We start from the raw sequence: 18,549 nt of genomic DNA on the forward strand, positions 1-18,549 counted from the left end.
TGAAAATACACTTTAGAATCTGCTGTGTGATATAAACATGGCTACATGGCAGTGAGTTTCGGAAAACGTCAGTACAGAGCAGAGGTGGGCAAGGTTATTGGATCATGGGCCAAAAGTTTTGCCCATCTGGAATGGCTCATGTAATTATGTTCCATGTAAAATTACATTTTATGAACAATATTTACAGTGTTGCAAAACAGAAGTGGAAAACAATAAGCCTCGTGCCAAAACTAAATTTAATCACAATCTCAACAAATTCGCAAGGTATTTTTTAGCTAAAACATTAAAACTTGGTTTTAGTTTGGTTGTGGCAGCGTCAGGCGGGTAAGATTAAATTTATCAACGGGCCGGATTGGCCCGCGGGTCCTAGTTTGGTCATGTCAGCGACAGCTTTAGAGCAATAAGAATAAACGGAATGAAAGTATGATAAAACGGGATTTTGTTGTCTTTCAAAACGATAATATTGTGACGGGCCTTTTATCAAACTTGGTAGCGAAAGACCCAGGATGTCAGAGTACTTGCATTTATTCGTGTCGTTCAACTACAATAAATTATTTTCATCACAATCTTACTTGTTTACAATCATAAAATACTTAAAACTTTTCGTACTCATGACGTACCTTTTTAAAACTCATGAGGTATTCTAGTTTGTTTGAACTATTTATGCGCATGTCGAAAACGAATTTAACGAATGGTAACAGATGATGAAATTCTCTGGTGCACGTTATTCTTTTTGTCTTTGCACACCTGATACCACCGCGCCCCAGATGACATAAGTGCGGTATATTTCACCACGGGTTTAATTATTAATTTTGAAACGATTGTCTCGATTTAGGTTTTCTCCCTAAATTTAAACTAATTTTTCGATATTGAGGTTATATATTAAAAAACCTTGCTGTCTGATCACAATTTGAGGGAAGAGAAGCTGCTGGTTTGAAATCGAAGACTAAAAGAAGGTGAGTCATGGCTAAGTTACGACCAGATTCAGAGAAATAAATCGCCCAATGGGCAGACGTGCGCATTCCTATTCGTTGGTTATCCGATTTCGGCAATTTAACATCCGAATCTATTGTTACAAGAATGCCGGTGGCTGTTTTGATGGCCTGCGAATACATCCGAATACTTATTTGTATTTCATAATCCCTGTTTATTTCTATGAGCACATCGTATTGTCAAAAAGCAATTTTGATTGTGGACAGTTTTGGAATTTATTCTAATCCCCAACGCTTGATAGTATCGCTTCACTTTCATTGATGTTAGAAATAGCATCATATTTTTCTTGCTAACTGTAAATGAGTTGGAGTCATTCGCGTTTTAAATGAAATATTTGAAAACAGATATATATATATATATATATCTATATTTTTTTTTTTTGTAGATAATGGATCAACAACAAAAAGCCAACAACGATAATCGTTCAAACCAGGATAATCAGAACAACTTTCGGTAATACAATTATTTGAAAACATTTACAATGGCCGTCCGTGACATGGGCTTCAGAGACCAATTACCGACCAACATGCGTCCGGTGCTTCTGCTGTACTTACTGCTCTTATGTTGTTCCTTTCAGATACCAAGGCCATCAGTCAGGATATACCGGAACTGGAACAAAATCGGACTTGAGTAACCACGCGAACCATAAGAATCCGAATAACCCGAGGTAACCTATATTTATTCATGCAATCATGTGTCAGCGTCCGAATTTTATTCGAATGAGTTGTTATTATTGTATTGTGAATTCGTGATTGTGACATTAACTGGTAGCCTTAACAACATCTTAATCTGTGATTGACTGTAGTTTAACTTTGGCCGGTATTTATTTCGATTGACTGAATACAGAGTTTTGTGAATTTGATTTATCAGACAAAATGTCCGATACCCATGCCATCGAAAATTGTCTGATTGAGGTCTATAAATTGTCGGACAGCAGGTTATTGGATACTGAGTAATAAAGACAGCCATTTGCAACATTTGTTCAAGATTATCAGAGTGAATACTTCATTTTCCATTTCAGCTGTCCCAGTGTAAAAATGCCCGAAATTCTAATTTTAGTGTTACAGTTAGGTCATTACTAATGCTAGGTTAACAGAGAAGTTGATTCTCGGGGAAAATCCATGGTCAGCCGCGAACCCGGCTATTCACACTAGACGTATATACAGGCTATTTCTGCTCAGACTACGAATTATTGGCCACCATTGCTACTCTTTTTTACTCAGCATATTGTCAATGTTTATTTTTTTACAGATACCAGGGGAAGAAATGAACCCGTGACAAAAGATGAATAAATGGAAATTAAAGAAATATTAATTTTATTTTTATAATAATCATCAGCTTTTAAAACGATCAATTTTTGAGAATACAATTACGTGAAATAGTATATTTGCGTTTACTTCTTTATGGGCATAGAAAGTCAGATTTCACTGTTATATCATTTAGTCAATCTATAGAATAAAAAGTAGCACATATGTATATTTAAACATCTGATATTTTATCGTCATGTATCGTTTCTATTTAAAAAAGTATAAATTATTTGACTCAGACGATTTCAATGCAACAAATCCAAACCAATGGATGCCTAGAAAACAAATTCCATATTCATATCAAGGGTTGCGTTATACAATGGATTCCTACTCAACTAACTAGGAATGGAAAGTTCCATTATTTGATCGACCAATCCTAAAACCCGACCTGACGATGGAGTTGGTACAGAAATCCGTGGCCGCCGCCGCATACGTATTTATATGCGTTCGTTTCTCCACGGATAAATATGAGAAAATTGCTTTTTTTACGAAGTAAAAATATTTACAATCCCCAATGTCCTGGACTAATTTTTAGCGTTTATTTACGTTATTTTCAGTATTAAAGATTTATTAAAAAAATGTTATCATTGAACATAGAATGAACACAATAGTTGGAAAAAATTAGTATTCAGCTAAATCATGCGGTGTTATGCTCACAGCGTTTGAATTGCAGGAAGGAATTCGAACCGTTATTGATCTTCTGCCGGATGCCACTGATTCCGTTTGAATCCGAGGTAGTTTCAGAAGTTTCTTCTGAGACAATTCACGAGCAGATTTCATCAATTTTTTCAGTGATTTACTCTTTATTTGATACAAAGAAACTGGATTTTGTCTTCGCACTTCTATAGCATTAAAATGCCTCGCATTCATAATATCATCCCAATACATAGATCTGTAATTTGCTACAGGAGTAGGCATTGGGCCTCCAAAGTCTTGATCTCTAAATAAGACTGACATATTCTCTCGTTTACGAAGTTCACAAAAATAAGGTTCATTGCATGTCCGTGATGTGTAATTTCGACATGTTGTATACAGCTCCTTCTTGAAACTTTGCTTGTTTGACGAGATTTTGTAGCTATCCACCATTCCACCATGTTGTACACGTCTGGCTGGCTGGTTTACCCATCTGAAAGCAAGTGCTCCGTACCTATACATATAAATACAAATTTCATTTCAAACTAAGCATATGATTAGCGTTTTCAGTACTCAAACAAAATAATTAAGTTTCGAATATGCAAGCTTGGTGTGAAGTACGTTCGCTGCGCAATGGCTCAAAATCCGTAGATAGCACTGAACATTATCAGAGTCGATGCAAAGTAATAGGAAATATGCAAACAGGAAATCGTACTGCAGGTTTTCAAATATAAAATTTTCTACTGCATTGATGGCAAAGGATTGATTTATCGACATCTTCCGAGAGAAATACAGAAAGAACAAAATAAAATCACTAAGAAAAAAAAAATGATAAGTGGGCATATATATCACCTGCTTTCTGCTGTGTATTTTGAACATGTTTGTGCTCCATGTCTACCAGGAAGAGGACAAATTATCGTCTGCTTTTCATTTGTCTTTGTCGCTTCGTTATCGTTGGATTTGACTATGTAATCAGTAGCTAGTCTTTCACCTGGTGATGTAGCGTATACATTCTTGGGCAACGTGCCACCGCCAACGATTTCTTTTGGAATCGGAGGAAGCGTCAGACGTTTCTTAATGTTGTCCTGATTTCCAGAATTTGTTTTACGAGAACCTGACAAAAATTGCGAAATGTCCAAAATACACGACATACAATTCTTTGTCATCGCTTTTCTCTTTAACTACTGGAACAATTGCTTTGAAATTTTCAGTGATTAAAAAGACTGTTGTTGTCGCTAGAAGGCTATTACTCTTATTTATTCTTAAAGTTCTATGAATCCTATGAGATCTGATATTTTATCCGAAATTTCGCTGAAATGTTTTTTATCCTTGGGAACACGGTTTTTAATCCGCCAAGCGGCTGTTTTACGTTTTGATTTTGCAAAATCTTGCGACGCGAATGTCAGAAATTTTTCGATATCGATGACGCATACTGGCCACACAACACTGTTAATGATTTAATACTATAGTTGTCAGTCGAATAATTTAGCATTTCAGGTTGGCACAAGACGCGTAAATCATCAATGCCAAAGGATCTGGTAGCCAGGGCATTTCGGGGTACTAGCAAGATGGCCCACAGTGTCAGCTTTTTCCAGGATATAGTTTTTGGGGAAATCATGGGTAAAATACTTCGTTTCCCTCAAAACCCCTTTCAATCTTATCCCTTTCTTCTACAAATACTAGTATTAGAAGAAGGCCTACCGGATATTGTAACGGCAGCGTATATGCTGTGGAAATTACCTACATTTTACTTGCTTCAATCTCTTGAGGCTGGATCTCCAATCACTGCTGACAACATCCGTCGACCGTTGGTCAGTATATGTATATCCAGAATCTTGATAAACCAAACTGCTTTTTTTATATTTGTGTATTTTTGTTGAAACAGCATTCGTTGAGCACCTGAATTTGGATAAAAAAATGATAACCAATTATCAAAAATTATAACCAATCTATGTAAAATACAACAATGGAGTAAAGAGAATAAAACAAAGTGTTGTATATTTTGAAAAGTATTCCTTTTTGTTCCATTTTGCATTTATTTGGGGGTTGCTAACTTACTTTTCCTCGTCTTGATCGGTTGATTGCAAAACGTTTGTTGATACCGATCCACCAAGAGCGCTGTCAAGTGGACGATTTGAAAATATAGCTGCAAAGGAATGACTGGTTTAACGAAAGTTTATTGCTTGAAGATTATTACAAGAAATCATAATAAAGCTGTACATTATATTCGAAATATTGGAACATTTTTGTTTTCCTCACATGTATGTTTGTTCAATTCAATAGGTCGGTAGTAGAAGAATCATAAAAATCAGAGATGCTGACTTCGGTATTTAGACAAATTGCCTCCTCCGCTACTACACCATAAGACTGGACTGCTGACTATTCATTTTATGACATCGGGCTTTATTTTGTGCGTAACACACGAATTGTATCATAGTTAATTCGTACTAAACTTACTAAGATCCTAAGTACCTGATGCTGGTTGACGAATGTCATTTACATCAGGAAGAGACGCCATAGTGGATAAATGATGTTTATCGGGAAGCATTGGCAATCGAAATCCAGCCGTATTTCCACTATCGGAAACATCTTCTGCAAAATGTGAGGATGCAGAAATCGGCGGAGTTGGAGTCAGAGTTGTATCCGATAAATAACATTTGGATTCGTTAGATGAATTTTCAGCAACTCCAGTATCTGGCATGTTCTGTAATGTACTCTCTTTTTCTGAAGATACCTGGCTGATTGAAATGTGCTGTGGCTTTGCTAGACTTTCTGAAGCTAAAATAGAATTATTTTTTGAAATTGTTTCCGTCGAGTATTGTTCAGAACGACCAGGTTTATATTCAACATTAACAACAGGAGATTGATTGTCTTTAGTCTCTGGCATGTCCACCGATAATTGTGCGTTCGACATTGCATTGGTATACCTTGCGTGTTCTTCGGCCATATTTTGTCTGCTATTCACTGTTGTGACGTTATATTGCGACCGTGACAAATTTGCTTCTTGTGATGAAGGTTGACTCATTACACTTATTGTAGTGTCATCAAATGATTCTTGGCTAAACTTAGTCGAACGCTTTTTTGACAAATGTTCTTCGGCACTATCAGATGCTGTGCTGTAAGGTATGTCCACAGATCCAAATATTGAGGTTTTTTTCACATGTATTGGTTCGCATATCAGTTCGATCTCCGACTTAGGACCTTCTTTTACATGAATTGTTGCTCTCCGAGAAACCTCATTGTCCGGTATAGGAATCCTTTTTGTTTGCGACAAACGTGTTGATATCTTGTCACAAGACACTTTCTCTGTTTGATCCAAACTCCGGCTATTGGTTGACCCAATAGTTGAGGATTGATTCGAAGGTTCATGATGTGAAATACGTCGAGTTTCATTTTGTGAAGAACGCCGCCGTTGCATTCGAACTGCCGTTTGTACCGTTTTCATTGTTCGCATCATTTTGATTGTACGTTTTGTTTCCTCTGGAATTGCTTTTTTCCAATTAATTTTTGGATAGTTCGTGAATGGTTTGCCACCTTCATACGGCCTACAAAAACAGATGGCAATTATTGAAGGAAAAAGTATATATTAAAAAGGGCGGCCTGAAAGTACGATGCTATTTAATTTTAATCACATGAGAAATTTTTAATTATCGTTGACTGTTGACCTTAATAGCCAAAGATTTCACTCCGATGTTATTCAGAAATTAATTATTATTACAGTTTACAGTTTTTGTTTTTATGTGAAGATTTGATGACAGGGTTGTAAACATCATTTTTGATTTGATCGAGTTGTGAGAGTATTACGATAGCTTGCCGACAACAAATTCCAGTAAATGAGTTTGTGCGGAGAATAATCGACAAAATTAATGACCGTCATCTATTCTAATAAAAAAATCATATACAAAACTAAAAAATTTCCGATTTTTCAAGTAGGTTTATTGGGTTAATTAATTCAAATGAATAGGACTACTAACCTCTCTATAACCTCTTCTTTTTCCACCGTGAACTTTTTTCTTTCTCTTGCCTCTTTCGGTTGAAATCTCATATTTCTTTTTCTTTCCGCAGAGTTTGAATCTCGTCTAAATCTGGTCGTTTTACCAGCTGACCCTTCAGAGCTCACACTTTCCCCATCTCCAGCAGCAACAAAGTGTTCATCGTCTCCGGTTGTTGAATCTTTATTCTTACTGCTGGTTTTAAACGTGCTTGTGCTTGATGTTTTTTCGCTATTTTTGTCTTTAGGCAAGCTGGATTTTCTGCTCGAGACTTTGTTGCTTGATATACTGCTCGAGTATTGAGTTTGAGATCGGGATTCTTCATCATCTACACTTTGCCTTCTCTGAGATATAACAAGATTTAATCGTTCTGCCATCCTTGGAGCGTTCGCAAGAGTGAAAAGACCCTGAATAAAGCATAACCAATAATAAACATAAAGAGCTTGTTCCCATTTGCCTTTTTTTTAGCCTCCAAAGAATTATGATCATTTATTTTGTTTAGGTAAAGTGATGAAATACTCCAAATAAAATGATCACTCACTGTTTTTACTCTTTGTAGAAGTGAATGCAAACTCTCTTTTTCATTTTTCGAATGAGCTTCAGGTGGCATTACCACGTCATCTCCGACTATACTTCGAAGTTTTGATGCCAGTTTATCCCAGGAATCGATGTTTAGTTTTTCAGTAAGGATTCTGTGAATAGGAAGTGATTGATATACCCAATAGTTGACTCTAGTTGACAAATAACCATTAGACAATATTGAAATAACAATAATTTTGTAAATGGAACAACAGTAACAACCACTATGGTTCTGTTTTTTTGTCTGACAACAATGACCGTGATATGGTTTTATTGGTTTGCTCTCGTTATAGCATATAAGCCTTTATTTTAATTATTTCTCTCTGTCTCCCAAATTCTCTTAAAATTTTTTTTGCGTCTGAAGATTGTAAACTCCTTGACAGCATCTTTCTAGTTTTTGCTTCTTTCCAATTTCTTGCCTAAAACCCATCTATTTGTATCGGTATTTCTCGATTTCTCAATCTACCATTTATCGAATAGGGTCCTCACACACCTCAACACGTAAAAAACATCAAGTTTTTGTGCTATGCTGTTTCGAATATCAATATTTTCCAACCTACAGTCGTATATATTTATTGTACTGTTTATAAAATGAGTCTAATGTAACTGGCTTTTGTAATTCACGAGTTGTGAATGATGGATCTTTTGATATGATACTGTTTCATTCAAGTCCTCACAATGTAAACATAGTTGTTCCATAGTTGTGATATTATACTACTAAATACGAAGGTAAGTTTCTATTAATATAAATCGGTATTTATGTTTGAGGGTTAAATCAAATATACGCCTAGCCCGAAGAATCGGAAATATGTTTGCTTTCGATTAATAAATCATTATTGTAACGTTCTTAGATAATCCATGTCAGTACAAAGCGGCAAATGTTTGCGCGAAGGGGCAACCACATTTTTCCATCTAATACTTGAGTGTAAAGTAGGGTGAAAGGATTTTTTTGACACGAAGTGGACCTATACATCGTTTCGGTATTATGTTGTTGTTGTTAGAATTCTTTTTTCTGGCTGTTATGCTTTTCTATTCAATTACTGGACCGATTGTTTTAAATTTTTCAGTGGTTAAAGATTGTTGTCGCTAGAAGGCTATTGCTTTTATTTATTTCAAAAATTTCTGTGAACTCTAGGTCTAAGAGATTCATTTTTTGTGTGTGTGATGACCTCATCAAAATTGATTTTTATGAACAAACCATGACCGATGTATCACGTAAGTTTGAAATTTTGGTGTTATTTGTGATATATTTGCTTAAAATATACGTTTATGAGCATCTGAGCCTCTAAAAGCGACTTGGTTTGTAGTTTATGTTACCAATAATAATGCGAAGTCTTACTTCATCGCCTTTTTCTTTATGTCTTCATTTTCATCTGCTGATAGTCTTAGAATTCCACACGAAATTTCTTCAGACATTCCAATTCCAGCATCAATGGCATCGAGAGCATTGTGAGCAAGTTGAACTCTGTTCGGATTTTTCTTCCTGCTTTCTTCTATTTCTCGTTTTATTTCTTCACTTTGAACTCCCGTCATGCTGAATCTCGGAGTAAGGTAAGACGCGATAAAAAGTTCTATTCGGTCTATAATATCATCGCTAAGAATATTGCCAAATTCGCCTCTGTCTGTTCCCGTTGGTCCAAACGCTCTGACAAGTCTGGTTAAGTTTTCACATGCTTTTTCGTGAGCCACCACTCTTGTAGTGTTACCCATTTCCAAAAGTGCGACAGTCACTGTTCCTGCTGTAACATTCGACAGTTTTTTCCTGAACCACAACGCTTTTGTGATTTCCTAGATTGAAAATGAAAAAAGAATGTGAATTTATTAAAATGAATGATTTTCAATCAGATTTTTTGATTGCGGAAAACACAATATCTTGTTGTAGGCCTACATTAGTCAAAATGGAACAATTAACAAATTTAAACTTTGTTTATTTCAACTCGTTAAAACTTCATCCACATGCACGTGGTTTGTATATTTCAAATTGATCGTTCACCTGAACCAACTAACCTCGAGTAAAGGATGAATTGTTATGACATCTTTAACTTTTAATTTGTCCGTTCTGGTTTTGAGTAGTTTTGCTTTCATGTCAGGTTTTGTTCGCAACGTAGATGGTGCTTTTCTTGGTTGTACTGTCTGCATTTCAACAGCTACAGTTTCCTGCATCATTCTGGACATTGCTGAAAACGATTCCTTAGCGGGAAGAAGCACCACAGGATCAACAATATCTTCTGTTTGTTCCTCTTCTTCATTTTGGGAATCTGCGTACAATCCACGTACTTGGGAAGTATATTTTGGAACTCTTCCTTTGCCTTTACGTTGCTCGAAAGTAACTACTCGTTCTTTTTCGCTGGGGGATTCTAGGGTGTTTCCCAATCTTCGAAAAGTATGATCTTTACCTGATGATCGAGTTGTTTGCCTAGAATACTTTTCGAAATCGCTGTAATCGTCGTCTTCATCGATGTCTGTTGCTTCTTCTTTTTGCTGATTCATGTAGTATTGCTGCAAAATGGATTCCGCGTTTTCCAAATCGAAGTCACTTCCTGCCAGCATTATAGACGTACGCATCATGCTCAAAGTCGATTCTTCATAATTCAATGTGGCGGTACTGGCCTCAGCAGCAGCAGCGGTTGCCCAATGAATATTATCTGTTGCGACTTCTTTTAATTTAAATATTTCAGCTTGGATTTCGGGCGGAGGTGGTGGCGGCTTCACGCGCTTTCTCACTATTGAATTTGGAACGTATCCATCTGGTGCTACTGGAAATTTAGGTTGTTTTTCTTCATTCGTGTCCTGTTTTTCATTCCCCTCTTTTTTTGAAAGTTCAGACATGCTATTAACACCTCCAGTATCACCACTACTAAAATCGGATTTTGAAGTAGAAAAATCTCGCGTATCTGTGTCATCATGCTTTATTTCATTTTGCTCAATTTTCTTCAAAAATTCTGCAATTTTCTCTTCGTCTTCGAACATTGCTATTGATCCTCTTTTAATTTCTTCATTAATTTTTGAAAATAAATCCTTCCAAAGTTCTGTCCGAGTTCCTGCCCGATGCTGTAATAACAAACAAATGGGTATACTATCTACTACACATTGACATTTAAAATAAAGTTTTTCTTCACTGTTGAGTTTGTTGTTTTGTGATGTTATCGATCGACAGTAGACAGAGATCACGAATTCATGTATATTCTTAGTTAATTTGATTCGATTCTTTCATTCATCCATTCCAAAAATTTATAATATTATCCTATATTTTATTACCGGGTTAGCAAACAAGATATATATATTGGTGCCATTTTTATTATATTTTCCAGCTTTAACAGTCTGTGGAGGGCAAGGGTTGAGTAAATATGGTAGATGTGACAAATGAAATAATAACTAGGTGCAAATAATGTTCTAAATTGATATTTCCTCCGAAATAAACGAGAATGAAATAGCAGTCATATTCAGTCTAGAGCACTTTCATTAACATGCTTGTTAACCGTAGTTGTTGTCGATATAGAAATATAAAGTTAACAAAATGCTAGATCATTATATTGATTTCTTCCCTGTAGTCTGTATACATGTTATATTGCTTTAATGTTTGGAGCCTGGTTTGAGCAAACTCAAAAATTAACGAAAAAGATGAAAAACAACATGTTTAATCTATATGTGAAGTGTACTACTGTAAAAAATTTGGTTAGATGAGAGCAACGATGTTTGGCTAAGTAAAAGTAGTTCGTCCCATAACGACTCACTTGCTCTTGTACTTGCTTGCTTTCGTCCGAAGTTGAATCATTCTTTCTCGGCATTGTAGCATTAAGAAGGTCAAAATAGTCCAAAGGTTTTGGTGATGGCAAACCTATAGCGACGTCACTACGATCTAATCTCCTTGAACTGTATTTATCAGCGATCATAAAACGTCTGTGGAAATATAATAAAATATTAACCAGCTGTAGACTGCGGCATACCATTAGTCATTTGGAGACAGTGCTCTGTTAGTCTTTCTTCGTTCCTTTTATTCAATTTTTAAAAGTTGTACATCATGTACTGGAAACGTATACTTAGCAACTCATTACGCTGCCTCGCTTTGTTTGCATTGAGATTTTTTATGCAAGAGGGTTTGCAACAATTACTGATAAATTTGAGTAACATTTTCGGTTCTATATAAATACATGTGAGTGAATTAAAAAATAAAAATTCAAATCAATCGAAGCAGATGTGACCCTAGCGCCATATCTAGAAAAGGTACAAGAAAAAATTGTATGTAAAGTTAGATTTATAGAAATTTCCCAAATAGTGTGCAAGCAATAGCAAATGAAATACCAGTAATGCACGGAAAACGACAATAAAAACCTTTCAAAGATAAATACAAATGTTAAAAATTAGTAAAAATATTCGTTGGCACAGCAAAGTTCGCAATTTTAACGCAGAATACCTCGAGAAAGACAAGCAGGTTTAATGGATGATAATGCGCGAGAAAATTGCATGTATTGTGGGTTATCTGGCATAAAGCTTAAATTCAAAAAGTAACTTGTTATGTGAAATCAATGCCCATTTAATCTTTCGTTAAATTAAATCTACTTATGATCCAACATGAATGCTGTGAACCTGATATTTTCTTCAACCATTTCATCTGGTACCAATTGTCTCATGTTACCCATGAGCTGAATTGTTGGAAGGTTTTCTATCTTGGATATGACGCTTATGTCATCGTCGTATTTTAAAGCCGCCTCGTTTGCCATGTCCTCAAATTTTAAGTCGGCTATTTGCCGTTCTGTTATTAAAGTCCTCGTCAGAAAAGTTGAACATTCAATGGCATAGATTCTTCCTTCCAATGCCACAAGAAGATCTCGTCCATTAACGAAACTTATTGCTGTAACTGGATTTGGCAGGAAGCAAAGTTCCCTCAATAACCTACAATGTAAAATACTGAAGTTAGGATCTGTTCATTTTGATGAATGATTATCATCATTTTATACCACATTTAACAAAAAACTAGAAGGCTGGAACAGGTCATAATTTAATTCAAAGAGCGTATCAGTGGAGATTTGCTTTGTTTTACAAATTTCGTCAAATACAATCATCATGTTATGCTTATTTAGTGCGAATAGGATGATGAACGTTTTACGTCTAGCGAAGTGAAACGAAAATTTTGCACTTGTGAAGTTGCATAGACAACACCTCTATTTGTGTGTTTTGACGCCTATAACCAAAGACCAAAAAAAAACGACAAATTGCATCATTGTATGAGCTAATGAATTTCGGATATGCTATTTTAAATATAATCACCTTTATATAAATAAAAAAGACATCAATATGTTCGGTATATCCGTATTGTGACCTTTTGTTGACGAAACTGTGTTCGCAAGACACACCCTGAGTATATTTTACCTGTTCATTTCATCCCATATTTTAACGTAACCGTCCACACTTGCGCTTGCAAAGAATCTAAGACCCGGAGAACTGGATAATGCTGTGATCCTGCCTTTGTGATCGTCTTCCGGGTTGTGAGTATGAATTAAGTTACTTCTTTCTTTCATGCGTAACAGATTTCCTACACTTTGATTAGCTGTAAGATATGTCGACAGTCTATGCTTTTCCAAAGCTGCTTCAATGGCGATTCGTTCATTTCGACTAAGTTTTGAGAAGTCAAGTTTCTGTGAAATTTGCATGATGGTTGGCAGTTGCATTCTATTTTAATATTATTCTCGAGATTTATATAAAGAGGATTTTCGAAGTGGCATAAATGCAAAATTTACCAGTTTATGCAAATGATCAGTTGAGTGAAATAGACAACATTGTGTCACGAGACACTCCAACCCTTTTATTATTTATAATATATAAAGATGTTGAACATGGGGTTTATATACCCTAGCTTTCCTTCTGCGACACCGACTTAGAAAGACATAACACGCACGCAATCTTTTGTACGTATGAGCTTTTTTACCTTTTCGTCTTCGTCGATTAGATAACGTTGTATTTTATCTGCAGCATTTGAAACGTAAGATATTTCTTTCTCTTCTCGTGGTGATGGTTCAGATTTTCTCGTAATTTCAATGATAACTATGTGACTATCTTCTCTCACCAAACACAGTCTATCGCTAATTGCAGCTACAAACACTGGATGAAGACACTGTCCAGGTAGAAAGACTTTCGTAACAGGCTGCAGCGTGAATTCGAATTCAGTAACTTTTCCACGATTTGCTGGTGGTTGACCAAAAAAATCTGTTTTCAAAAGAACCTTCCAGATTCGTATACTACTCGCACCAACGCTGAATACTTGGTCGTCGCAATGTGCAAAATCTGTAAAGTTTGAATATGAATGTATAATCAGAAGTGTTTTGATTTTCTTGGTTAAATATAGAGCGTTGAGAAATTCCTCAAATTTTCAGCGGGGCGTTTCAATGTATATAGTTTTCGAAAGCGGTATTCTTCACTGTTAATGGAAATTATTTTGTAAATGGGTACCAACCTTCTTGCTTGCTTGTATATACATTTTCAGTTGTCAATAGAAATCGCACTGCACCAGCGTGGGCCTGCACATTATTCATCCAAATCATATTAGGTCTGACCAGAACGATTTGACCATTACATAATCCTGCAATGATAGCAGTTACTGGAGTGGATTTGTCTCGAAATTTTATCCGAACAGATGCAAGACTGCACACATCTTCATCAAACGTTATGGCAGGTACAAATCGCTGCAGAGGAACTGACGGATTACTAGTGCAATCACATTGTAATATGCTTCCATCCTGTAGCTTGATATAACTCATTCCAGAATATATATCAAATGTAATATCGGTGAATATCTGAAGAAATGTACGTCACAAAATAAAGTAGTTAAGACAGGTATAAATAAATTTACCAAAAACATTTCACTTAAATACTTCGTTGAGAAATAGTTTACAAATCTCGTCGTATCAAATCGTACCTGGAACGTTGTCATCGGATATATCATGGTAAGCATGAGTCCTGTATTTGGTGAAAGAATTGCTACAGATCCATCCGATAAAGCAGCAAGAATTCTTCCTTGACGTGAAAATGATACATCTCCACTGATTGGACAGAGTGTTGCCGGAGTTGAGTGAGGAATTGAATATATTGAGTAGAGATTGTGGTAATAGTAGAGGCTAATCTAAATGAAGTTTATCAGTAAGTTTACAATGTTTTATAGGCACCAGACAACTAGACACACTGAATGAATCCAGATATACCATTCTCAATAAAGTGAAATGATATCCAATATATATTCAGTTTCAGCTTATTTATTTTACCTTCATTCAGAACATTTGCACACAACTAAATTGTTTAATTTTCTCATACTATAACTTTCTGTTGGGAATTAAATAGAGATTGTTTGTTCTGTTCATTTAGCTTTAAAGAAAGTCGCTGTTTGGAAATTATCATAGACTCAAATGAGAACGCATGAGAACGCGCGTCTAAAAAAACAGCCACATTTTTGTGCTACCGATTTATAAACATTCTGAAATCTTAATATAAGCATACTTACCTGGTGATAGAAAAAAACTCGGAGTGGCATTAACCTCACCTTTCTCTTGCTATGTAGAAAGAAAGAATTGCTGCTGTCACTCAGGGTTATGTTTTCAATCAATTGACATGTATCTATTCGCTGATTTTCCCGAAATGTTTCAAGACACCAAATTCGAATTGAACCATCTTTTGATGAACTGATAAGAATCGGGTGTTTGCTGTGGGCTACAAGACCAGTAACTGCCAAACGGTGACCGAGAAGTGTAGTGACTGTGCCGAAATTAACCTGTTGGTTTGGAACAAATAAAAACAATCTCAATAAATCCGTTTCGATTCACACTGTAAATTACTCAGCTGCCTGATTATCTCATGTCAAAATCAAATATTATTTAGATTTTAGATAATTCGTCACGTGAAGCACAAAAAAATAATACAAAAACAAAGCAAGATAAAAAAAGCAAAAACTCACCATGTGCATTATCTGAATCATACCTTCTCCGCCTCCTGTAATAAAGTATCCGAACCGAGGAAAAAAGTCACAAACAGTAAATGAAACATGGCCCTTTATGACGTAATTAGAATGGATATTTTGAGCTGAATCATCTGCAAAAATGAAAAAACGCATTTAGGTTATATTATAATAGAGCATAACAAAAGAGCAATGCGCAAATATATATATATAGGCAAAACATAAAATGATACCACAGTGTCTGCGAAATATCAGCCAATTATGGAAAGAATTGCACGGGATGCCAAAAAACAATGTTTTCGTGAATTGAGCAGTTCCATTGGATCCGGAGCGCTTTTTCACCACAAAAACAACAACAACAATATAGCAAGACCACTCAAGACAAAAAAATATACAAACAGTAAATAAAAATTCGTACCTTCAGGTACAGATTCTTTATCTGTTTTATCCCCAATTATAAAAGGCAGAGGACTTTGCAGCCTAACGCTCCATATCTGAAACACATCAACATTCTAGACTCTTATCAAATACATGAACAATTTTCATAATTATAAAACCTGGATAGTTTCATAAATAATCTGCAATATTTAGTAGCATAAAACAGAATATTTTAAGACGCCGCCATATCGTCAGAATGGCGACAGACAACGCGCTATGCAACTAATTATTTTTGTACATTTTATGATCCACCTGTTCTCGTGTCATATAATCAATTGCAACTATTACATCCGCACTTGTGGCCACCAGCACGTGTCTCGATCCTCCAGCAACACTTCCTCTCGTATTTGACTCATTGTATATTCTCATGTTGAGGACCCATTCATTTCTCATGACGTCACATTCATACGGGTGACAAGGCTTGAAATATTTTTATAAATAAATGTTGTACTTTAAAAACAAAAGTTGGTATTTTTATTAAAATTAAAATTTTTACCTGCAGCATTTGTCTTCCTTGTCCGAATTCGGTATGTGTTGTATCTGGTATTCCACCACGGCCCTTGGAGCTGCTTTGCTTGGTTCTTTTTCCCGTTGCTGTCTTCTTTTCCTGCGCTTTATCAAGCATATTAAATACAAAAAATAATGGGACAAAGTGCTATGTTTGAGTGCTCATTTATACAAAAATTAGTAAACACTAAGATAACGCAAATATGGAACACATTAACGCATTTCAGTTTGATATTTGGAACTAAAATTGGCTTCCCGATACTTGTCTTGAACAAAATGTACACAAACTACAGGAAGAATATAAGACCTTCGTTCTGTTCTAACCACACTTATAGTCGGGGCAATTAAAAGACTTATCAACTGTTTTCATATTGCTAAATTTATATTACGTTTCTTACTCACGTACCACCTGATTTCTTGTCGGTTCCTTTTCTCCTAGGGTTAGAAAATCTAATTTTCCAAGGTTGTATAACGCCGATTCCTCCAGTGACAACCTCATCTGTTTCATCCAGATAGACCATACTGAGTACCGGCATTGCACAACATGTTGGTGCAGACAAAATCTGACAACGATTTCTTGTGTCAGAGAAAACTCTCATGTTTTTGTCGCTGCTTATTCCAACAAACAATCTGTGGCAAAAATATTGAAAAAGACCTTGATTATTTTATTCGTAAAATCAGGGATTTTGCCAATCTGACTACACTTTACTAACACTGAGCAAAATATTAAGAGTTTTAAGAGAAATATTAAGAGAATAAGATGAATTAAATTTGCCTATTCTATATTTCATTGTTATTATCCAATATTAGATTAGGTATTTATAAGTATTAGAGCGAACATTTTATTATCTCTCGAAATGCGTTCGAAAAAGCATTTTTCCAACCACCCTTTTTTAGTAACTCTTACTGGTATATCAGGATTGCCAATAAAGTACCCTGAGCGATATCAATGGGTATTCATTTTTGATTGCTATTTGTCTAGTTTTAACGAACCTGTGCTTTGATGCCCATACCAGATGTTGTAACGGTGGAATAGAAGAGAGATTAAATTCATTCTTACTTCCTGTGTGTTTCTTCAATGTATCTGTCAAAAATGGTTTATCGCATGTAATCATCTTCATTAATTATAACAGTGTGAGTGTGTTTTTTTTATTCTCGCCAAAGTTTCTCTGGAAATTCCGAAAACTTAAAATATTACTAACACTAAAAAAATGCGCCACCATGTGGTAATTTGACTTCGTGGTTATATATTTATCTGTTGCTTTCTCGTTCTCAATTTATAAAGTGTAATCGATACAAATAATATATATTACTGATCAAAAGTTTCATTTCTCACCATGCTCAGTATCTTCAGTTTGGGCATCTTTTCTGAATGGTGTCAATTGAAGAACATTGCTGTTTCCAAATCCAGAGTTCACTGATGTATTACGATAATTAGTTGAAAATGATATTAACAAATTGTATGCCATTGCATCATATGTATAAATGAAATATTACGCGTCATACGCTACTATTCCTAGTGCGCTACGTCCTGGCGTTGCGATCTATTGCAAGAATCGCGAGATAACCTATCGAGTAAATCATTATTTTCCACTTGTTAGCTTGCTAGCAGGTATTGTACGTTAGATGCTTCTCCTAATTTTGTCCGAACTGCACCCCACTTGCCGGCAACGATATTATGTATACTTGCCTGTTCTTTGCAGACAAACCATTGGAGCCTTTACCTGTAGGCCTACTTTAACATCAGTGATAACTGATTAGACGTTTTGACGATATCACTATTCCGTGAGTGGTTGTCGTTCTTGATGGGTAGCTATTTAAACAAGATGAAAGTAACATCGAGTTGTGAATAAAACCAAGTTTGCTTACCTATGAACTCATCTGTTAAGACATTGCTTCTATAAGCTGTACATCTAATACTGTCCCTGAATGCAAAACTTTTCTGATGATGGAATCCATGCGTTAAACAGAGAGATGGATCGCGTTGTCTTGCGACGTCAGTTGGATGAGGATCTTCATGATATAATTTTTCGAACTCTTTTTGTATGATGTGCCATGGACGAAATTTTGGGTCAACAGAGTTTAACATCTTTCCCGCAGAATCCAGCTAACTTAAATCCAACGGCATTTCTATTCGCAATAATCTTATTTTACTTTG

General features: G+C 35.6%; 1 protein-coding gene and 1 long non-coding RNA gene across 2 annotated transcripts; one reads left to right on the plus strand and one right to left on the minus strand.

Annotated features, from left to right (window-relative positions):
- Positions 1-829: 829 nt before the first annotated feature.
- LOC120340212 (uncharacterized) lies at positions 830-2,377 on the plus strand. Its single transcript, XR_005569282.2, has 4 exons — positions 830-956; positions 1,379-1,446; positions 1,571-1,660; positions 2,245-2,377. It is a non-coding gene; the product is annotated as an uncharacterized LOC120340212 (long non-coding RNA).
- A 290-nt stretch (positions 2,378-2,667) lies between these two features.
- On the minus strand, positions 2,668-18,549 carry LOC120339885 (uncharacterized). The gene is made up of 24 exons (XM_039408117.2): positions 18,261-18,549; positions 17,728-17,808; positions 17,385-17,475; positions 16,798-17,021; positions 16,381-16,496; positions 16,137-16,304; positions 15,865-15,940; positions 15,447-15,580; positions 15,036-15,263; positions 14,418-14,621; positions 13,956-14,295; positions 13,431-13,786; positions 12,875-13,140; positions 12,092-12,397; positions 11,239-11,404; positions 9,512-10,555; positions 8,844-9,292; positions 7,467-7,617; positions 6,908-7,332; positions 5,406-6,478; positions 4,992-5,079; positions 4,678-4,832; positions 3,786-4,047; positions 2,668-3,447 (listed from the first exon to the last, which is right to left on the minus strand). Exons 1-24 carry the CDS (start codon positions 18,478-18,480, stop codon positions 2,922-2,924), a joined length of 7,149 nt encoding a protein of 2,382 aa, XP_039264051.2. The 5' UTR covers positions 18,481-18,549; the 3' UTR covers positions 2,668-2,921.

Source organism: Styela clava, chromosome 9 (assembly GCF_964204865.1).
Source record: "Styela clava chromosome 9, kaStyClav1.hap1.2, whole genome shotgun sequence".
NCBI classification, from domain to species: Eukaryota; Metazoa; Chordata; class Ascidiacea; order Stolidobranchia; family Styelidae; genus Styela; species Styela clava.